This window comes from Anabrus simplex, chromosome 2 (genome assembly GCF_040414725.1).
Source record: "Anabrus simplex isolate iqAnaSimp1 chromosome 2, ASM4041472v1, whole genome shotgun sequence".
Taxonomy (NCBI): domain Eukaryota; kingdom Metazoa; phylum Arthropoda; class Insecta; order Orthoptera; family Tettigoniidae; genus Anabrus; species Anabrus simplex.
Window position 1 is genome coordinate 624,668,866 of NC_090266.1, and position 24,349 is coordinate 624,693,214.

Sequence of the window (24,349 nt, forward strand, 5' to 3'; positions counted from 1 at the left end):
TTTAACTACACTTGGCTTCATTAATTTGGTGGACATCTGTTTCAATAGATCCATCATTAATTCAAACAGTACTCTGAAGGACTGTTTTGATCTTATCAAATGAGGACAGACACATGTAAAAAAGTATAAAATGCCTTGTTTAGGTCAGAGGAAAGAAACATAAACAGCTTTTCTTCAATGGATGTAGTTGGATTCATATTTCTGAGAACAGGTGGGTCACGTTTGGAAGAACATGCCATTCTTTTGGCAGAAAATGAGGAGGAGGAGGAGGATGATCACAAACTCTCTTCATTTGTTTTGTCTTTAGGTCCATTGTGTCCTTTGGGAATAGTAAAAATTAAAGACAAATTGGTAGAAATATTTTAGCACACACTACCACCTAATCATTAAAAAAAAAAAAAAAAGAAGTGAATCCCACTGATCAATAATCTGTCTAAACACCCGGCTACGGATAGCCATCTTGTGCACACTTGCTTCAACAACTTCTTTGTTTCTTCTTATGTCCATGCATACATTGACATTTCTGAAGACGTTCTTTTCTTTTGGCATTCTTCTCCAAGTAATAGAAAATATCAACAAGAATCTCATCAGTTCTAACTGGTAAAGTTGCAGCAGCTTTTTCAGCAGCTAAGTTAATTAGATGGCAGCTGTAACCAATACCAAAAATACCCTGATGAACTTAATTCAAAACTACTAGAACTCAATTTTTCTGTCCAATCATAACAGGTGCATTGTCAGAACAGAATGCCAGAAGTTCTTAATTGGCACTTTATTTAATTCCAACTGCAACAATAGCAGCTTCCCTACGTTGCATCCTGTTGAATCCCCTTCCAATACTGGTACTGATAAAACAGTACTTATAATACTTTACCAAGATGTTTAACACACTTTACGTGATTAGTCAGGTTGTTTTCGCCACCATGTGTTATGTTAATATCACAACAGCACACTGTACAAAAAGCAAATTTGTCACCTTTTCTCTATTTCAGTATACACGAGAAACTCAAAAAATATGTTTCCCTAAACACCCGATGATACTGTTCTTTGTAGATTTACTCATGATTACCGATTAACAACGATCATAAGACGAAATAAGCAACCAACACAATTCACGTTACTCCACAACTACAAAACCTCAACTTCGGATTCGTGGCAATAAATATGAAGCAAATTAAGCGACGAACATAATTCACATGTTTTTCATAACTACATGACCTATGCTTTGTAATTCGTGCTGAAGAACAAAAGAACTATGTTTTATACAGGACGGTAAAGGATATTATCGAAAGAATAAGTACAAAGAACAAGCAAACAGTTATCCAGAAGTCAGTCTCCTTCAACACACACAAATCGATATTGATCGACTGGGATTTCCAGTTGAAGACTAACAAGTGGATGAATATGAATTAGAGCGATGTATCAAATATACGCTGGTCAGAGAGCATGTATAAGTGGCTTGCGGAAGCTTGTTCTGGCGCAAATTTTCAAAAGAAAATCTTGGCACGTAAAATATTATAGTTCATCCGTAAAACCGTAAATTTTACGGAAAAACCATAAAAGTTGGCAGGTATGTTACTGGTTTTACATCCCGCTAACTACTTTTACAGTTTTCAGAGACCCCGAACTGCCAGAATTTTAGTACCGCAGGAGTTCTTTTACTTGCTGGTATATATATTGTCCCCTTCAAAATTGGTAAAAATCATTTATTGGAAAATATTTTATTTCTACTGTGTGTTAAAATATTATTTCGTGAACCAGGAAGGGAGTTTTATCACATCGAGTCGGCTGAGCGAGATACGCCAGGTGTCAGGGAATTCCACTCAAGGGCAAACGAGGGGAGAGCGCAGATACAGCTAGCCAAATAACCTTCAAATCAGCCGTGAATGCCACGTGACCAGGCAGAATGTGTGTCAAGTGCTCGATCGATAATAGTGAAGGTGCATGACGTCTGACTATGGAAGCCAATCAAGCGATTAATTTGGTGCGAAGTTAATAAATTAACCAATCGCTTATGAGGAAAAGACGCACCCCTGTCTTAAGACAGTGAATAATGGATTTTCCTAAGGAAAATTTACTCAGAAATTTCTACCTCTGAACACGTCGTGTGGAGAATTACTCTAGCTTCAACTACGGACGGAAGAAGACGCACTTCGCTTGCTGAGGGAACTTCGTCATTCAGAGACTACAACTTGTTGCAACTGCAGTTCAGATATTTACGGATTTCACCTATAATTCAACAGATTTTAAAAGTTAAGTTTCTTTCCCATCTTATCAAACATCGGTGTGAGTTTTGGACCTTGTCTCAGACGTGATTTTCAGTTTCAGCTTCACAAGAAATTCCACAGAAGAGATCACCGGTTCGAGTTCAAGTCAGGATGCCAGTCTTCTTTCTTGGTGAATGGTGTGATTTCCAGCGCGCCAGCATGTCTCCTATGCACGAGTAAAATGTGAGGCAGTCCAGGCGGGCGTGACCAGGATCGATGGTGCGTAATGTGATAATGCACTAGGTCATCAGCCCGAGTTCTACAACCGACAGTCACCACCAAGTAATATTTAAACTTTGTTATTCTTTCTTTCCTTTTGTAATGTAATTGTAATGACATAGCCTCTACTTATTTGTTTAGAAACTTTCTATTAGTTAGAATTTTTCCATCTCTTCTTTCTTGGTGATGGTAGATTGAGGATGTGTGAGTATTTGAACCTATTAGTTTGTTTGAGTGGATGTCTTCGAGAAGTGTTTCAACTGTCCCGAGTTCATTGTGGCAAGAGAAATAAATGTAAAACGACCTCAACGTTAAACTAAGACTATTTGAATATTTTTAGACTTAAAATGAGATCAAATGGGACAGTAATTTTCGTATATTCTATTATGTCAGAGTTCATTCTTCAATTATGCGACGTATGGTTGAATTTTGTGTGCAATAGAGTCATCTGAAATATTATTGTGCAGTAGCTTCCACACGTATGATCTTGCGCGGCCAGGGATAATAATAATAATAATAATAATAAAAATAATTTAACTAAATTATCGCGTAAAAGAACACCTAAGGTCATGAGCATAATATTGGTTATTATTGAATATGGTTGATGTGCGCTCATTTATAGTAATTTAGGCCTGGGAAATGGCAGTATCTGACCGATACAATTTTTTATATATTTGCTGTGTTGTGATGATTAGTTGACTGGTAGATGGATATTATTGAATTCAGCAGTCGAGCTGTGCATCCATTTGTGAGTCAATTTAAGAATAGAATATGTTACTTGATGTAATTTCTTCGTTGTGAGTGCAGATTAATCGAGAATCACAATTATAGTGGAGAAGTAAAAATAAATATCGTAGCTCATGAACCGCGTGCGCGGAATGTTAATTCTGGCCTATGTTTAAGCGATTTTATCGATGATTTTTGGATGATTTTGTGTTCGTAAATTTTCTCTGAACATCGTCGTATAACTATGTTCTTTAATAAAGTGACAATCATTGCTCTGTCACATTTCCAGTTGATGAGAGGAGGTCACCACGATAGTGTCATCATGAGAATAATTTTCCTAACTTTGTCTAAACATGAAAATTAATAGTCAAGGGCTAGCGTTCGTGTAAATATGTATATAATATTTCCGTGTATCTTTGTGTGAGTGTAGTGTGTGTGATTTGACTGTATTTTGCTTAATGTAAGTTTCCAATCCATATTTGTGATGATGCTCTTCGTTATTTCGTGGAATTTTGGCCTAATTTACGCCAACTTTAGTGGTTCACCATTTGAATGAATTTAAACCTTTAGTGAATTTTATTCGTTTTTAAGGAAGAATAGGATCTTATTTAACGAATACACATAAATAAGTATAGGCCATGTCAGTGGATTGAACTCACAAAATCAAAAATTTTAAGCGTTAATTAATTAATTATTTCAATTAATGGATAAACATAGATTGACATAATGTCAAGTTCCAAGCTATTATGTGAGAAGCAACTACTAAATAATTATAAAGTTGAGTTTATTAATTAATTTAAAGGTCAAGGAAGACGATTTAACCATAATTTTATGAGAGAAAAATTTTTATTTAATTTTCAAAGAGGAATGAAAATGATCATTTTCAAACTTGTTTAAAATCAAATCTATGAAGGAAGGAAGTTTATTTTCAATTTATTAAATTATCAATGGGAGAGATCATCTCAAATCAATTATTATTAATTATTTAATTAATTTTCCACTAAAAATATAAATATTATATTTGCAGATTCAGCCATTTGCTGTTCCGTTTTTCGATGAAGTGTCTATGTGATTTCGACATAAAAGAAGACAAATCATATAAACAAAATACCTAGATTTTGTAAATTATTGTGAAGTTTATGAAGAGCAGTAGTTATAATAAATGTGTAAAACCTATTTAGATTTCTCTCATTTGCCACTAGCTCATCATCTATCCCTGCACTTTAAAATTTTCGCACAGCCGATAAGCGAACGATCTACACCCTGGAGATCTTCGCTCACCGGCCGAGCTGAGCCCGGCATGACGGGTGCAGGTATAGATTTGGCGGCCAACGTGTTAAGGCCCGATTTATTGGCTGTACCAATAAAAGAACTCGATCTTGTAGTCCAGAATTTGGATGCAAACAAGATGCAGTGGCAAATTAAAAATTTCAGGTTTATTTTGTGACATTTATTAGCCCAAATTTTTGTGGCGAACTACGCTCATGTTAAAGGTTAGGAAGGGCCTTGGTGCTATATTATAAACAAAATCTGGATGATATTTTCAAAATTTATCTTTTGCGGCAGATTTCCGCATAGTTTGGACTTAAATTATAAGATATTACTTTATGCGATAATAATCTTCTTTTATGACTGTGAATTCAATCCACACGTGACTGTCGATCGGAACTCGGGTATTAGACCATCGAACCTGGTCCGTCCGATGTCTGAACTGCTAGTTGTCTCAAATTAGAATGGGTACTGTTACTATGGAGGATCTTCGTAGGCTCCTAGAGGTAGTGACTGCGGACTTGAAAGACAGTTTGAAACAGGAATTAAACGAAAACAGTAACTTACTGAAACAGGAGCTAAAAGTTGAGCTAAATGAAAATAGTGATTTATTGAAACAGGAGTTAAACGAAAACAATAATTTACTGAAACAGGAGTTAGCTGAAAACAATAACTTATTGAAACAGGAATTAAATGAAAACAATAATTTACTGAAACAGGAGTTAAAGCGTGAGATTAGTGAGAATGTGAATGCAGGACAGGACAAACTCAAACAAGATCTTAAGGGTGCCCTAGAGGAAATTCAAGCTAGGACGGATGAAAACTTAGGGAAACTGCACATGGACGTTAAATTATTTAACGGAAAATTAGCGTCGGTCCAAAGCGAGTTGGTGTCCGTTAAGCAAAAATTTTCTAACCTGAAAGGGGAAATCCAGGCCGGAATCGATAGCTCCATGTCAGCGATGTCAAATGAGTTTAGCGAAAGGCTAGCCAAAGTACAGACAGGAATACTGCATGGACTAGACCAATACAAGGACGAAGTAAAGGGAAATTTTAGGACCATTGAAGAGAAAATTAGTGACAATGCCGAGGACTTGTCTGCAACTAAAACCGCATGGAGCAGGAAGTTCACCGAAATCTATGAAACGGTAAAACAGGTGGAGAAGGGCGTAATAGCCGAGATTAAGGTAGCCCAAGTCACTAATTCGGAGCGACTCGAATACTTTTATGAGACGATCGAGGAGACCCAGCAGAGTCTTAAAACGATGGACAAGGAAATAAGTGAAGTTAGAGCCAGTTCGGAAGTCTACAAACAGGAATTACAGGGAGAAATACAGGAGCTTACCAAGGAACTAAAGCTACTCAAGTTACAAGGAGAGAGTAATAACATTGTAGCTAATTCTCTGTTAGAGCGGCAGGGACAACTGGAGAAACGTGTGTCCGGGGAAGCTCAATTCTCAACTCCCAAGACCGATGAAAGAGTAATTCTAAACGTTCCCGTAAACACCACCAACCCATTTTTAGAGCCTGTTAGAGGGGAAACGAGTCAACTGAACACTTCTGGTCAAACCCAAATCGTGAATATAATACGATTACATAAGGATCACCCAAAGAAATTTAATAATGTGAAAGGAATAACCCCCAAGAGTTTTATTAACGAATTGCAGGAGTTCTTCCGAGACAATAAAATTCCTGTGGAACGTCAGCTACGAGTAACCGAGAGATACCTGGAAAACTCAGTGTTGACGTGGTTTACAGCCTTCCGATACTCGTTTGACGATTTTGAAGGTTTTAAAAGGGCATTTTTAGAGAAGTACTGGAACTCAGATATTCAGGACCAGCTTAAGACAGAACTGTACGCTAAGAAATATGCTCAGTCCACACCCACGCGCTTCTCAGAATTTTTTTCAAGTCAATTACGCAAATTGCGTGAGCTTGACGCACCACCTACAGAAACTGAATTAATAAAGGTCATTGTAAGACAGCTGCCTGCGGATATCCAAAGAATTATGATAGCCTCGAACGTTCAGATGGCAATTCAAGCAGAGGCTATTCTCAGACAGTTAGATATGACATCCAGGGAGCCATCTAGGCGAAGTACAAACCCAGAGCAACAGGTGTTCCATGCAACTGTCAATCGACCAGACGACAGGAACCTTACCAGCCAAGGGAGAAACCGGAATCGCAAAAATGAAGAAAGACCGTCTAGGGATCGTTCTCCAAGACCAGGCTATAGGAACGAAAGAGAATGGAATTACTACCGGCGGAACAATCGAAGAAGGCCGTATGAAAATAATAGAGATCGCTGGAGAAGAGAACCCAACGACCGCAGACTCGAAAACCGGAAGAGGAACTGGAGGCAAGAAGAGCGTGAAAAATATCTCCGCGAGCTCCAACAATCCAACCAAGAACGACGCAAATGGCACCGTGCTATCCACGACCAAGACGTCAATCCGGACATGGTCGGCGCCGAGAGCCTAGAATACCAGAGAGCCAAAGAAAAGGAAGAAAGGGAATGTCCTGAAAGGGAAGAACAGAGTCAGGGCGCTATTAAAAAAAAAAAAAACAACAATCCCTGAACTAACGGGAGATAGCCTGAATTCTAGCCCTTGTAATGTCAAGTAATGCAGAGCACGATAATGAATCAACTTCGACTACTGGGCGCAGCATTAGAAGCGGACAACAGGAGGCTACGTGCCGGAACAAGAGCTGAAAATATGGCTTAGAAGTGTGACACATGTTTACCACTCAAATTTTTCAGGGAACATGTTAAGGGTCTATTTCCAGCATTAATGATTTCATCTTCCGACTAAATCATTAACCAACCAAGGGAGAAAATGTCCCCTTCAAAATTGGTAAAAATCATTTATTGGAAAATATTTTATTTCTACTGTGTGTTAAAATATTATTTCGTGAACCAGGAAGGGAGTTTTATCACATCGAGTCGGCTGAGCGAGATACGCCAGGTGTCAGGGAATTCCACTCAAGGGCAAACGAAGGGAGAGCGCAGATACAGCTAGCCAAATAACCTTCAAATCAGCCGTGAATGCCACGTGACCAGGCAGAATGTGTGTCAAGTGCTCGATCGATAATAGTGAAGGTGCATGACGTCTGACTATGGAAGCCAATCAAGCGATTAATTTGGTGCGAAGTTAATAAATTAACCAATCGCTTATGAGGAAAAGACGCACCCCTGTCTTAAGACAGTGAATAATGGATTTTCCTAAGGAAAATTTACTCAGAAATTTCTACCTCTGAACACGTCGTGTGGAGAATTACTCTAGCTTCAACTACGGACGGAAGAAGACGCACTTCGCTTGCTGAGGGAACTTCGTCATTCAGAGACTACAACTTGTTGCAACTGCAGTTCAGATATTTACGGATTCCACCTATAATTCAACAGATTTTAAAAGTTAAGTTTCTTTCCCATCTTATCAAACATCGGTGTGAGTTTTGGACCTTGTCTCAGACGTGATTTTCAGTTTCAGCTTCACAAGAAATTCCACAGAAGAGATCACCGGTTCGAGTTCAAGTCAGGATGCCAGTCTTCTTTCTTGGTGAATGGTGTGATTTCCAGCGCGCCAGCATGTCTCCAATGCACGAGTAAAATGTGAGGCAGTCCAGGCGGGCGTGACCAGGATCGATGGTGCGTAATGTGATAATGCACTAGGTCATCAGCCCGAGTTCTACAACCGACAGTCACCACCAAGTAATATTTAAACTTTGTTATTCTTTCTTTCCTTTTGTAATGTAATTGTAATGACATAGCCTCTACTTATTTGTTTAGAAACTTTCTATTAGTTAGAATTTTTCCATCTCTTCTTTCTTGGTGATGGTAGATTGAGGATGTGTGAGTATTTGAACCTATTAGTTTGTTTGAGTGGATGTCTTCGAGAAGTGTTTCAACTGTCCCGAGTTCATTGTGGCAGGAGAAATAAATGTAAAACGACCTCAACGTTAAACTAAGACTATTTGAATATTTTTAGACTTAAAATGAGATCAAATGGGACAGTAATTTCGTAGATTCTATTATGTCAGAGTTCATTCTTCAATTATGCGATGTATGGTTGAATTTTGTGTGCAATAGAGTCATCTGAAATATTATTGTGCAGTAGCTTCCGCACGTATGATCTTGCGCGGCCAGGGATAATAATAATAATAATAATAATAATAATAAAAATAATTTAACTAAATTATCGCGTAAAAGAACACCTAAGGTCATGAGCATAATATTGGTTATTATTGAATATGGTTGATGTGCGCTCATTTATAGTAATTTAGGCCTGGGAAATGGCAGTATTTGACCGATACAATTTTTTATATATTTGCTGTGTTGTGATGATTAGTTGACTGGTAGATGGATATTATTGAATTCAGCAGTCGAGCTGTGCATCCATTTGAGAGTCAATTTAAGAATAGAATATGTTACTTGATGTAATTTCTTCGTTGTGAGTGCAGATTAATCGAGAATCACAATTATAGTGGAGAAGTAAAAATAAATATCGTAGCTCATGAACCGCGTGCGCGGAATGTTAATTCTGGCCTATGTTTAAGCGATTTTATCGATGATTTTTGGATGATTTTGTGTTCGTAAATTTTCTCTGAACATCGTCGTATAACTATGTTCTTTAATAAAGTGACAATCATTGCTCTGTCACATTTCCAGTTGATGAGAGGAGGTCACCACGATAGTGTCATCATGAGAATAATTTTCCTAACTTTGTCTAAACATGAAAATTAATAGTCAAGGGCTAGCGTTCGTGTAAATATGTATATAATATTTCCGTGTATCTTTGTGTGAGTGTAGTGTGTGTGATTTGACTGTATTTTGCTTAATGTAAGTTTCCAATCCATATTTGTGATGATGCTCTTCGTTATTTCGTGGAATTTTGGCCTAATTTACGCCAACTTTAGTGGTTCACCATTTGAATGAATTTAAACCTTTAGTGAATTTTATTCGTTTTTAAGGAAGAATAGGATCTTATTTAACGAATACACATAAATAAGTATAGGCCATGTCAGTGGATTGAACTCACAAAATCAAAAATTGTAAGCGTTAATTAATTAATTATTTCAATTAATGGATAAACATAGATTGACATAATGTCAAGTTCCAAGCTATTATGTGAGAAGCAACTACTAAATAATTATAAAGTTGAGTTTATTAATTAATTTAAAGGTCAAGGAAGACGATTTAACCATAATTTTATGAGAGAAAAATTTTTATTTAATTTTCAAAGAGGAATGAAAATGATCATTTTCAAACTTGTTTAAAATCAAATCTATGAAGGAAGGAAGTTTATTTTCAATTTATTAAATTATCAATGGGAGAGATCATCTCAAATCAATTATTATTAATTATTTAATTAATTTTCCACTAAAAATATAAATATTTTATTTGCAGATTCAGCCATTTGCTGTTCCGTTTTTCGATGAAGTGTCTATGTGATTTCGACATAAAAGAAGACAAATCATATAAACAAAATACCTAGATTTTGTAAATTATTGTGAAGTTTATGAAAAGCAGTAGTTATAATAAATGTGTAAAACCTATTTAGCTTTCTCTCATTTGCCAGTAGTTCATCATCTATCCCTGCACTTTAAAATTTTCGCACAGCCGATAAGCGAACGATCTACACCCTGGAGATCTTCGCTCACCGGCCGAGCTGAGCCCGGCATGACGGGTGCAATATCAACATGAGGCTGACATATTTAAGCCCCTTCAAATACCACCGGACTAAGCCGGGATAGAACCTGCCCACTTGAGCTCAGAAGACAACCACAAATGCCCGAACTACTCTGCCCAGTTATGCTTACACATAACATACAGTATACATACAAACAAATACACTAATATTAGTAAAAATGGGCTATTAGAAAAGGTGGTGACTAGCAGAAAAACTCACCTTCAAGTCAGGTCTGTTCATATAGAAGAGTCTTTTGTAGCCGTCCATCCAAACTTCAGCAAGTCGTGCAGTATTTATACCATGTGTATCTTTTCCACCAGGGAATGCATAAGGATGAAAATCTCTAAATATATGTCCTACTCTGGAACACGGGATTATTTCCATCGATCCTCCACACTGCCACACCTATCACATATAGAGGAGAGAATTATTTACTATGATGATAAAAAGCCACAATAATGAACAATGTAGTTTACATCAGTTGTTCAAGTAACCTGTCCTAAAGAGACTGACAATTTTACATCACCACAGATTATGCGATTTCTTGACATCATTAATAAGCTGTGTAGCTTAAGAAATTTACAGTCAGAAAATCAATGGAAGTAGTGTGACAAGTTCTTTTTCATTTAAAGTAAGTATATTCTTGTTGATTAAGATAACTTTAATGCATCACACATTTATAAATATGTAATGTTGTGTTAAATGACAGAACCTTCAATTCTGCATAGAGTAAACCACAGGAAGTAATCACAAGATATTCCAGTGGCATATTAACTACATTTATTTAATGAGTAGTTTATGTTTATGCAGTTATTTGTTGTACAATCTATAGAGTAGATATTTCCATTGCATTTACCTATCCTCAAGACCATGTTTTTAGGTGTGGGCGAGGTAAGGCCTACCATTGGAACTGGATTACCAAATCATCGCAGACGACCTGAGATCTATTGACTTCAATCGTTATATTTAATTTTTGAATTTATATTTATTTGAAAGTTTATCTTCCTGCAACTTAACTTTTGTTTAATATTTTGTACGGTTACATTATCTCTTCAATTCTGCAGTAACGTGAATGTGAAAAATGAAGTTAAAACTTTTATGTTACATAGGTTGCTGGAAAGTTGCAAAATCAAGATTTTTAGCTGCAGATAACTTATCTTGATTTAGTTCATATCTTCTACATCATGATCTTCCATGTGGGGATGCTCAATGCAGCATTTAGTGATGCAGAGCAAAAAATTTTATGCATTATGGCGAGGCATTCCCACGCTGCACCGAGTCAAATGTACTATCTTATATTTTTATCACCCCTGCAAGGGCTTCCCTTTTGCAAACTTCTATGAATAGAACAGGAATGTGGCTTGTTTACAGCTCGCCTCCTAAGAACTTGCACCATTATTTATTGTGTAATTGTAACCTGTGAATGCACAAATATTTCATCAAGTGTCAATCATTCACCTAGCCATGGCTCCGGGCGTAGTATAGGCAAGTAACAGCAATGCTACTGCTTAGTTAACTGAAAGTGTTTTAGACTAGGAGGACAGTGCTGGCGATTATGACAACACTGAAGAAGAGATTTTTAAGTGAAAGTGACAGTTCATCTGATACGAGTGTCTGTGAAATAGTTCCTAAAGCCCCTTGTGTGAAACCAAAACCGATTGACTGGGTGTGGTTTAGTAATAGTAATATAACAACCAACCAATTATTCATCACTTTACAAGCTCTCCAGAAGTATCAGGAGAACTGAGAGACAAATATTTAGAAAATTCTGTACCGAAGTTGTCCATATTCTCTGATTTTATGAACCCGTCGTTTCTCATATTGCGCAGGAAACAAATATTTACGTTATAGAACAATAATCAAATCCATGTATTGGAGCAAAGATAAATATATTGAGACAGTTTGAAGTTTTTTTTTGCTAGTGGCTTTACGTCGCACCGACAAAGATAGGTCTTATGGCGACGATGAGATAGGAAAGGCCTAGGAGTGGGAAGGAAGCGGCCGTGGCCTTAATTAAGGTACAGCCCCAGCATTTGCCTGGTGTGAAAATGGGAAACCACAGAAAACCATCTTCAGGGCTGCCGACAGTGGGATTCGAACCCACTATCGCCTGGATTTAAGCTCACAGCTGCGCGCCTCTAACCGCATGGCCAACTCGCCCGGTACAGTTTGAAGTGCCTCTACATATACCCAAATACCACACAAAACCTTCGTTCTAACATAATTGTTGTTCAATACAATTATTTTGAATGCTTCACTGGAAAAACTGCATGAAAATTCTGGTTGCTGTTCCATTTGTGGCATTTACTTCAGAGCGGTAGTTCTGACCAGGTGGCTTACTTGTGTTGAAGAGATTTAAATCTGATTTCTAAGCGAGCATGCGGGACCATTAAACCAGAAGTGATTGGATTAAAATGTGACAGCAGAGTACTCTCCCATGAGTAGAGTGTAGTTTGTCAGAGTGGATCTTGTTCATGACAGTAAAAGCCAGTCACAGCCTACGCTAGCAGGGATCTGGGATTGTCTAATGGTCAAGGACAGCCTCCAAACAAAAAGGAGCTACGTTCATAATGTGTTGCAACCTGCCTGCAGACGAGGTAACAGAATGAAGGACTTCAATCAGATACAAGCCAACGTCACGGCTGAGCTACTGTGGATTCGAAACCCGTTATAAATGCTTGCTAGTTGCTTTACGTCGCACCGACAAAGATAGGTCTTATGGCGGCGATGGGACAGGGAAGGCCTAGGAATGGGAAGGAAGCGGCCGTGGCCTTAAGGTACAGCCCCAGCATTTGCCTGGTTTGAAAATGGGAAACCACGGAAAACCATCTTCAGGGCTGCCGACAGTGGGGTTCGAACCCACTATCTCCCGGATGCGAGCTCACAGCTGCGCGCTCCTAACCGCACGGCCAACTCGCCCGGTACCCATTATAAAACAGCTATGGGAGAACATTTTTATTTTCTTAATTTTATTAACCATATGATTACTGTAACGTGATAGAAGTAGTAAGTAAATAAATACTCGCCTGGTATCTTCTACTCTAAGATTTATTCATTAACACTAATTGTTATACAATCACACTGGTACACCAAGACCACAACTTACACAGCACAGTACACACAATCATGCTCTCTCTGTGTTCTCACTGTTCGGTCATACAAGTATTCACTCACCCACTTACGAGCTAACACATCAACCACTACAGTCACTTCTGTAACTGTCACTTGCACCCTACAGCAGCTCATGATAAAACTCACAGTACACTATTAGTAGCCTCACACTTCCCCCATTTAAGTGTGCACACAGTCTTTCAATCTGTACTTGGTACAAGGCTCATGCTCACTCGACAGTCCTCACCACTGTCCCTCATCGTCCGCTGTTCTGATCTCCCTCATCACGCGGTGTTGTTATTCCTCATCGTCCACTGTTCTGATCTCCCTCATCACTCGGTGCTGTTATCCCTCATTGTCCACTGTTCTGATCTCCCTCGTCACTCGGTGCTGATATCCCTCATCGTCCACTGTTCTGATCTCCCTCATCACTCGGTGCTGTTATTCCTCATCGTCCACTGTTCTGATCTCCCTCATCACTCGGTGCTGTTATTCCTCATCGTCCACTGTTCTGATCTCCCTCATCACTCGGTGCTGTTATCCCTCATCGTCCGCTGTTCTGATCTCCCTCATCACGCGGTGTTGTTATTCCTCATCGTCCACTGTTCTGATCTCCCTCATCACTCGGTGCTGTTATCCCTCATTGTCCACTGTTCTGATCTCCCTCATCACTAGGTGCTGTTATCCCTCATCGTCCACTGTTCTGATCTTCCTCGTCACTCAGCCCCGTAATCCTTCATTGTCCATTTACACATAGCACTCCAGTGCTCCAAAGCACTAACTCCACAGCGCTATCACTGAACAGTACTCCGTGCTCTTGACCGCTGACTGAGCTCACACTGACCCATCTCGTTCTCGTTTGCCTGCCTTTTATGATTAGTTCAGACTAGATGGTAAAGTAGCACCTGGATTGGTGCTCAAAGAATGAATTTTTTAGCTGGCTGTTCCATTAAGTGCCATCATAAATAAATCACTTCCACCTGGACATTTTCCACATGAGTGGCAGAAGGGTTATGTAATATATGTTTTCAAAACACATGACATGATGGTCTTATTAAAGGTAACAAATTCAATGATGTATTACAGATTAGCAAGCCATTATATTAATGTAGCTCAGCATGGCTTTGTGCAAGAGCATTCAATGGTATTAAACTCTACCAGGCGGCGATCCCAGGAGCTATTTAAGAGCATTTGGTGTACAGAATACATTCACCAGGAGGCCTCAACAAGGAAGGGAGAAGCAAAGGCAGGCGTTTGTGTGGGAGAAAGAACCCCCAGGTGCAGAGCAAGATGGGGACAGAATTCAAAAACCCATGCTTAGCCAACTTTTTAGGGGATTTACTCTTGCCAATAAATATGATCGATTCAAGAACTGGAAATCCCCACAGATCGGCTGATACCTCAATCATAATGCCAATTTGGATGAAATAAAAACAAGCAGTAATTAAGATATAATTTATGGAGTAATGCCTGATCACAATATATGGTAATTTGGCAGCTTAATAGGAGATGGAAGTCAGGTCAAGCTATTAGAAGAGAATGCTTGGTCGCTAACAAAGACTCAAGATTTAATAGTCGGGGATCACCCTGGGCGAGGAGTGGGGTGAGAGTCCTTAAAACCCCAGAGGGTGATGCGTTCTGCACCTTGTGTGCTGGCGAATTGCTGAAGGTGCATATCATTATCCGAGTCAGAACCATGGAAAATAGGTCTTTATGAATCTTTGAGAGTGGAACATTTCACAATTGTGGCAGTAGAAACTGCTGTATGTGAGTTACGGTGGAAAGAGTTAGGAGTGGAACTAGTGCATTTTAATAATAGCACAAGCCTTATTTACAGCAAGTTCCAGGGACACTGAAACAAACTTACTTTGAAATCAGTGCGAAATGATATCTGGCTTGTATTCATTCCACTCGGCATTAGTGCTTATCTTACAGGAGTGTACAGACTAAATTCATCAGGGCAATTAAAGTAAAAGCCTACAAGTTTGATTTTCGTGCGGTAATCGCGAACATTTGGGCGAGGCGCGATTGCAGAAGACGTGTCTCGGGAATTGTCATTAAATGAACTGTTACTTTATGCCGCAGTGAAGGAGCAGTCCACCTCGAGCAGACGGCTGCACTAGTATTGTACTTATTGCTGTAACCCAAGATCTTCTCTGCAGTTGACACTGGTGCTATGATGTGCTAAACGACCTCAAGACGGCCTGTGACGAAGGCGATATTCGTCACAAGATGGATAACAGATAAGTCCTATTTAATTATAATTATGCAGGAGAACCCAGCTTGTACATATGAAAAGTATCAATAATTAGTACAACTTCACAGTGAGTTCTTTGTTTGATAGCTGTAGCAGGGCTGGATTTAGGTTTATTTCATTTATGGATTATTCTTCCGCTGGATTGACTGCAGAAGTGTTAGTTAGCTAGGCTTGATATAGAGTAAGAATTATGAATGTTCAGTTGTGAGTATGTAGTGTTTTTCAATCGTGTAGTTTTGTGTGGTTATCATTGCAAGTGGGACCACACGGCTCACACTAGAATCGAACCAGAAGTCTGAGAGTTAAGAGGCATCCATTAAATTTTGCATGCACTTTTTTTTTTTTTTTGCATGAGCTTTACGGCAGATGAAGAGGGCATCAGTTTGTGCTGAGCTGTGGTTTCCAATGCACAAATTACTTAACTTGACCCATAGGGTTACTTCAAAATTGATGTATAGAGTGTGTCTTTTTAAATGTGGCACAGGGCAGAGTGGTTTTAGTGGCATGACGCAGAGATGAGCGGGGAAAATGTCGTGGCTACTGAGTACAAATTGCGGAACGTAATTATGTGAGGAAAACGAATAAAGAATTGCTGGCCGCTATAGAGATGTCTGAATAAAATAAAGGAGAAGTTGGCCCGTAGATTTTACTGGGAGCCCAGTAAGTTTTGTTTATGGAGAAAAGAATGTGTACAGTTCGTTGGCCAGCCAGGTATATTTATCAATCTGCAAAAGAGGATACACCCCCAACTGGGTTATGAAAGTGAAGTGTGTCACTCGACGAAGTCGGTACTGTGCAATTATGATACATGTTTGGCAGCTGATGGAGACAAGCGAATGGGGATTATTTTACCACCAGACTGGTGATTACTTCGAGATGTTCGGAGATTCAGCCGCCCTATGAGATGGTTAATCTAGATGAGGGTTCAAACCGTGTGTGCTATTTGTGAAAGAGTGCCATTATGTACTTGTCATCTATTCCAGATTCCTGTGTATTGATTTCTGGGACTGTGTTGCTATTGTATGTTCTTTTTGTGTTACATGCGTCTCTTATATAGTGTTTTTCTTTGTCGTCGTCTTATTTGTTGAGCAGACGGTTGTGGGTATACCCCATTCTTGTGATTGTGGGTAAGCCCACAACATAAATTCAGTGATTTTTGGAAGTATTAGGGTCCGGTCCTATATCCATGTATTTTGTTTGTGTGTGCTATGTGTTGAACCCACATATGTCGGGGTAGGTTTTTTTCAGCGGGAAACTTATTTTCTCTTATATAAAAATGCAGTATAGGCAAATGGTTTTAGGACCAAGAAATGACAGGACTAATTTGTTTCATCCAGTCCGTTAATTAACATATCCCATGTTCCTATAATCTATCAGAGTCAATATAAAGAAGCATGAGACCCCGTAATGTTTCTTGATAATGTAAATTATGTGCAATATTATATCAATATTTTCTGATTTATTTACTTTGGCTTGGCTTAATAAAATATGATTTTATGCCATAAACTACAGTTCTCATTCCTAGTAGATATACCTGATTCATAACTCCACCACTCCACCTCGTCCAGTCCCAAGCCCAGAATGAGAAAGGAGGAGGGTTAGCTGGGTTGGAAACCAGCTTATAAAAACAGCTAATGCTGAGTGTTGAGCAGCGGTAAATAACTCGACCTCCTAAGGTAGCCCAATGGCTTCAGATGGAGGAGCCTCCTTAGGATTGGGTGATGGTCCCCCAGTGGAGGAAATGCCACTGAAATCCAGTGTGGCTGTGGCTGTGGAGGTGGAAGAGGTCATGCCAGATGGATAGGATATAAAGGTGCAACTCAATTGTACTTCATCCCCCAAGCTAGGGCTGAGTCTCAACAGATCACAGCGTGCCAACTGCTCTACCGAGTACAACACCCCGCCCGGTACTTAAGTCGTCTACAGACGATTCCGAGTCCCGACATCGAACAGAGGTATACCCATGATCGACCGCTAGGAGCAGGCGGACGGAAGGGATAAATCCAGACACGACCACCAGATTTGCTCCATTCGGCAAAGTCACAGGGCCTGTAAGGCGCGCCCCACTGAAAAGGCGCGCCTAGTAAAGTCACATTGTTTGGAGCCTTTCGACTCACGGGACTCCCGGGAGATATCGTTGCCAACATTGGCTAGAAGGGATTCGGCCTTAGAGGCGTTCAGGCTTAATCCCACGGATGGTAGCTTCGCACCACCGGCCGCTCGACCGAGTGCATGAACCAAATGTCCGAATCTGCGGTTCCTCTCGTACTGAGCAGCATTACTATCACAACAACCAGTCATCAGTAGGGTAAAACTAACCTGTCTCACGACAGTCTAATCCCAGCTCATGTTCCCTATTAGTGGGCGAACAATCCAACGCTTGGCGAATTCGGCTTTGCAATGATAAGAAGAGCCAACATCGAAGGATCAAAAAGCGACGCTGCTATGAACGCTTGGCCGCCACAAGCCAGTTATCCCTGTGGTAACTTTTCTGACACCTCTTGCTGGAAACTCTCCAAGCCAAAAGGATCGATAGGCCGTGCTTTCGCAGTCCCTATGCGTACTGAACATCGGGATCAAGCCAGCTTTTGCCCTATTGCTCCACGCGAGGATTCTGGCCTCGGTAAGCTGGCCTCGGTACTTCAGACGATTCCGCGGCTTCCTGGTCCTCATGATCCGTTTTAGAAGTAAAATACCAGGGTCTGAGTCTGCGGCAGTCCACTGCAGTTCTGGTGCTGGAAACTGCAAGTATCATGCTGTATGTGCTGCAGTGAATGGCTCTAAGACCATAGCGTATGGGTCACTCCCTGGCAAGTTGTGATTCACCTTAAATAAACTCCTGCCTATGGATTCTCTCCTGCTGTTCCTCTAAAAGCCCAATGGCGATGGGATAAGAATGACGGAAGCAGGTTTGGATAAACTAAAAGCTTCTAGTCTACACCTGCACGTTGGTAGCAGATGTGTGATGGTCGCCTTCCTGAGACCCGGCGACTACTCTGGGATCCGGTCCTGCATCTGTGACTGGATGGGCCTATTTAGGACCACCACTACTCACCCTGAATGAGAAAGGCCCTAGAAAACGTGGGCTAAACATCAGTAGTCACTTTCAAAACTTGTCTGTGAAATTGCACTCAGAGGGTTACCCCAACTTGTGGTCGAAATCATGAAAGAAAGAAATCTATGTTCATCACTATTGGTTCATGGAACATCAGAACATTATTAGACAACGATAACAGACCAGAAAGAAGAACAGCTCCCATCAGCCATGAGCTAAAGAGACTCAACATTGATGTCATCGCCCTGAGTGAAACCAGATTCGCAGGAGAAGGAAAAATCATTGAAGCTTCATCAGGCTACACCATCTTCTGGAAAGGAAGGGAGAAAAATGATGATGATGATGATGATGATGATGATGATGATGATGATGCTTCTTGTTTAAAGGGGCCTAACAAGGAGGAAAATGAACGTCACATCCATGGTGTGCATTTTGTAGCAAAGAAAAAATTGGTGAATGATCGACTCGTTCCCATCGCAGTAAAAGAAAGACTCGTGACCCTTCGTATACCTCTTGCAGGAGGCAGATTCATTACTCTCTTCTCCTCATATGCCCCCACTCTTAAGGATGACAAGGATTCTAAGGACCGCTTCTACCACCAACTGAACACAGTCCTCACTAAGGTGCTTGCTACAGACAAGCTTGCACTACTAGGAGATTTCAACACCAGAGTGCGGAGAGACAACCTCTTATGGGGAAAAGTCATGGGTAAACATGGAATTGGGAACAGCAATGCTAATGATCTGTTATTCTTGGCCTGTGCGCTGAGCATGAGCTCTTTATCACCAATACCCAATTCCAACTGCCAAATTGCTTCAAGACCACTTGGACTGACCCACACTCAAAACAATGTCATATAACAGATTATGTCATCACCCAACAGTGCGACAAGAATGATGTCCTAATCACGAAAACAGCCCGGAATATTGATGACTGCTGGATAGATCATAAACTTCTTATTAGTGGATTCAGGATTACCATCCATAAAAAACCACAAAGCCACTTCACGAATCCAACAATGAAGAATAATCAACACTTCTAAGCTTCAACTTGATAGTGTTGCCACAGAATACCAAAACTGTGTTTTAGAACAACTACGAGGACGGTTTGAAAAGTTCTCGGAATCACCACTAGATGTCAGTGCTAGAGCAACGAGGTTCCCGCCCAATAATTACACATCCTTTGTGAGTGAACACTTGGCGCGTCAGTGCTCTAGCTGCAGGAGTGTGGTAGTGACGACTCTTTGTTGTTATTCCCGTGTAGTGATTTGTGACAATGGAAAAAACTGAGATTCGAGCAGTGATTAAATACTTTGTAAAGAAAGGTATGAAAGCAAAGGAAATTCATGCCAACTTTCAGAACACACTAGGGGACTCTGCTCCTTCATTTTCAACTGTTGCCAAGTGGACCAGCGAGTTTAAATTTGGTCGGGAGAGCTTGGATGATGATCCGTGTAGTGGACGGCCAAAAAGTGTTACGACCCCAGAATTTATCGCAAAAGTGCATAAAATGGTCAAGGAGGATCATCAACTGAAAGTGCGGGAGATTGCTGAAGCTGTAGGGATGTCTTCTGAACGGGTATATTATATTTTAACCGAAGAATTGGGTATGAAAAAATTATCCGCAAGATGGGTGCCGCGGCTCTTGACATTGGACAATAAATGCACCAGACTGGAAATGTCCGAACAACGTCTGGCCCATTTTCAGATCAACCAACAAGATTTTTTGCGCCGGCTTGCGACTACAGATGAAACTTGGGTCCACTGCTATACCCTAGAGACAAAACAGCAGTCAAAGCAGTGGAACATGCTGATTCACCACCACCAAAGAAAGCAAAGGCAGTGCGTTCGGCCGGAAAGTTCATGGCCTCAGTTTTCTGGGATGCAAAAGGCATTCTGCTGATAGATTATCTTCCTACTGGCCAAACAATTACAGGGCAATACTATGCAAACCTCCTAGACCAACTACAGGAAAAGATACACGAAACAAGGCCTGGTTTGGCAAGGAAAAAGGTCATCTTTCATCAGGACAACGCTCTGCCGCACACAAGTGTTATTGCCATGGCAAAACTTCATGAACTGGGGTACGAATTGTTGCCACATCCATCTTATTCACCTGATTTGGCACCATCAGACTTTCATCTATTCCCCAAGCTGAAAACTTTCCTCGGTGGACGGAGATTTCCTACAAGGGAAGAACTGACAGCCGAATTTGAGGGGTATTTTGCAGGCCTGGAGGAATCTTATTTTCGAGATGGGATCAAGGCATTGGAACATCGCTGGACCAAATGCATTAGTCTACAGGGAGACTATGTTGAAAAATAAAAGCAGTTCCACCGAGGTAAGATACTTAATTCTAGTACATTCTGAGAACTTTTCAAACCACCTACGTAACTCACAATCCAATCAACACAAAGAATGTAGAATGTGAATGGACCACACTTCAAAATATCACTACAGAGTCTGTACAGAAGGTCAATAGCTATGAGGAAAGGAAGAGACAAGACTGGTTTGATAATAACAATGAAGAAATCTTGAAACTCATCAAGGCTAAACGGGATGTCTATCTATTCGTTTATCAAGATCCATCCTCCACAGAGAAGAAAATGCGTTTTCAAGAACTAAAACAGAAGAGTCAGTCTGAAATCAGGGAAATAAAAAACAACTGGTGGCAGCAAAAAGCTTCAGAAATTCTCAGATATCAGACACTTGTGCAACATTTACGCAGGACTGAAAGAGCTGTATGGTCCTGTCCGTTAATCATCAGGAACTCTGAAAGCTGTTGATAATACCACCATTCTTACAGACAGCCACGACATCTTGAAACGATGGAAAGAACACTTCAGCTCACTCTTGAACTGTAGTTCTCCTGCTGCTGAAGATTTTCTTCAACATATTCCTCAACATACTCCCCAACCCTGGATGGACAATCCATCAACCTTCCAAGAGTTTATCAAATCTCTCAGCAGAATGAAAACAGGGAAGGCTCCAGTATCAGACAACATTCCTCTTGAACTCATTCAAAGTGGAGGCTCACCTCTAAAAACCAGGCTTTTCCATCTGATTCTTCTAATCTGGGAAACCAAATATGTTCTTGCTGCCATAAAAATCTCCAGAATAGTAACAATCTTCAAGAAAGGTGATCGCAGTATCTGTTGAAACTAACGTGGTATATCCCTGCCCTCCATAGCTGGAAAAATATTTGCTAGAATCTTACTGAATCAACTTCCGGATGTTTCTGAGAGGTTACTACCAGAAATTCAGTATGGGTTTCGTGCCCCTCATGGTACAATTGACATGATCTTCTGCGCAAGACAACTCCAGGAGAAGTGCAGAGAACAAATGACACATCTGTTCTTAGTGTTCTATGACCTTCAAAAGGCCTTTGATACGGTTCCTCGAAACGCTATGTGGGTGGTTTTGAGGCACTTTTGGATGCTCCGAGCATTTTGTTGGTCTGATCCAAGCTCTCCATGATGGTATGGTCGGTCAGGTACTGCACCAGAATGATATCTCAGAAGAATTTCCAATCAAAAATGGACTCAAGCAAGGATATGTACTCGCACCTACACTTCTCGCCCTGTAGCTGGCAGCTTTGCTTTATGAGACAATGCCTGCAAACAACACAGGTGTGGAAATTAAATATCGGTATGGCAGGGGGCTTTTCAACCAGGCCAGACTTCGCTCGCGAAAATTAACCTATTCCACCCCTGTCACAGAATTGCAATATGCAGATGGCAATGCTTCTCCAGCCCACATACCAGAAGAGCTTCAATAATCTGCCATCTGCTTCAACATTCAAAAGACCGAAGTACTTACTCAGCCTGCTCCTGGAACCCCCCCCCCATATTTTGGTATTGCCATATCTGGCACAGCTCTGGAAAGGATGGAGCATTTCTCGTACCTTGGGAGTATTCTCTCAATGCACTGTACTTCTGAGAATGACATGGAAAACAGAATACAGGCTGACCATGTGGCCTTTGGATGTCTCTCACATCGTGTATTTCAGAACAAAGATATAAGTATCCGCACGAAAATAATGGTGTAACAAGCTGTTGTTATTTCTACACTACTCTAAGGATGTGAAACCTGGACCCTATATCGCCAGAATATCAAGAAACTGGAACGCTTTCATCAACAAAAACTTATATAACTAATATAGCAGTTCTCGAGAAAGCAAAGCTAAACAGTATCAAAGCCACCATCATTGGTCATCGGCTTAGATGAGTAGGCCATATCCATCGTATCAATGACAGCAGACTCCCTCAGCAAATCCTGTATGGTGAACTCAGCACTGGCAAGAGGACTCATAGTGCTTCTCTGAAGCGATAGAGAGACCACTTTAAGCAGACCCTGAGAAGAGAGATATAAACCCAAATACTAGGCATACTCTTGCATTGGATCGCCCTCGCTGATGTTCTACCATCTCAGCTGCAGTTGTACAGTTTGAGCAGGAACGTCGAAGACAGGAAGAGGAAACTTGCCACAGAAAGAAGCTACGTCAAACACTGCCACGTCCCCCACCTTCATCGGATGCAACATGTGTGACCGCATGTTTTATGCGAGAATTGTTCTGATCAGCCATCAGTGCCACCTTCATCGTGTGGACTAAGGATTACAGAACTGCAGGCAAGAAACAAAAACTCTGATATGAGTATCGGCCGGCGCTGTCGACGACGACCTCCTGATCCTGACCACTCAGATTAATTACAGATAAATTAGATTTTGAAGGCCTATTCAGATGGTCTACACCATGAAGGGCCTAGCCAGGTGCTTTTAGGACAGGTGGTAGGGTGCAGTATTTAATCTTGTAATATAGTCAAATATAAGAGTCAGCAGGTAGGTGTTTACTTATTTCTCTAAAAGCTTTGATTCTGTACAACATGAAACTGAACACTAAATTGTCACTGAGTAAGTTGGCCATGCTGTTTGGATCACGTAACCGAGAGCCCATTCCTAGCCCACTGTCACCAGAAGACCCATCTGTGTCAGCGCAACTTAGAAAAAATAGGATAAAACTAAATTATCGTTGTATGAAATAAGCACTCTAAAATCTGAGGGGCCAATTTCTAAGATTGTATTTTTTGCTATTGCTTATACATACCACCGAGTGACAAGTGTTATCGCAACAATGGGTTAGGTCAGGGCTAAGACTGGGAAGAAAGTAACCATGGCCTTAATTAAAGTATAGCTGATTTGCCTGCAGTGATAATGGGAAACCACGGAAAACCATATTCAGGGCTGCCAACAATGGAGGTTCAAACCTACCACTTCTCAAATACAAGCTCATAGCTACGTGAACTGAACAACGCAGCCAACTTGCTCGGTAAGACTTTCCTCTCTATATCAGGAGTCCACGGAGGGGAGGATTCTACTAGATCCTTTCCTATTTATATCGGCTTGTCTTTGCTTGTTTAAAATAACAACTACTATAAGTACACTGATAACTTAAGACTCTTCTGAGCAATTGTGTGAGAGTTGAATATAGATTCTCTCCAATCAGACATAAAGTTGCACAATAACTGGAGCAGACTTTTTTTTTTTTTGCTATTTGTTTTATGTCGCACCGACACAGATAGGTCTTATGGCGACAATGGGATAGGAAAGGCCTAGAAATGGGAAGGAAGCGGATGTGGCCTTAATTAAGGTATAGCCCCAGCATTTACCTGGTGTGAAAATGGTATTGTTGTTTGAGTCATCAGTCCATAGACGGGCTTGATACAGGTCTCCATGCCACCCTATCCTGTGCTAACCTTTTCATT

At 40.5% G+C, this 24,349-nt stretch overlaps 1 protein-coding gene across 1 annotated transcript in view; it reads right to left on the reverse strand.

Annotated features, from left to right (window-relative positions):
* Pgant1 (Polypeptide N-Acetylgalactosaminyltransferase 1) overlaps positions 1 to 24,349 on the reverse strand; it is a 245,305-nt gene that overhangs the window by 53,147 nt on the left and 167,809 nt on the right. Inside the window, exon 6 of the mRNA XM_067139267.2 lies at positions 10,385 to 10,570. Within this exon, the coding sequence (XP_066995368.2) occupies positions 10,385 to 10,570 (186 nt within the window). The remainder of the gene's footprint in view (positions 1 to 10,384; positions 10,571 to 24,349) is intronic.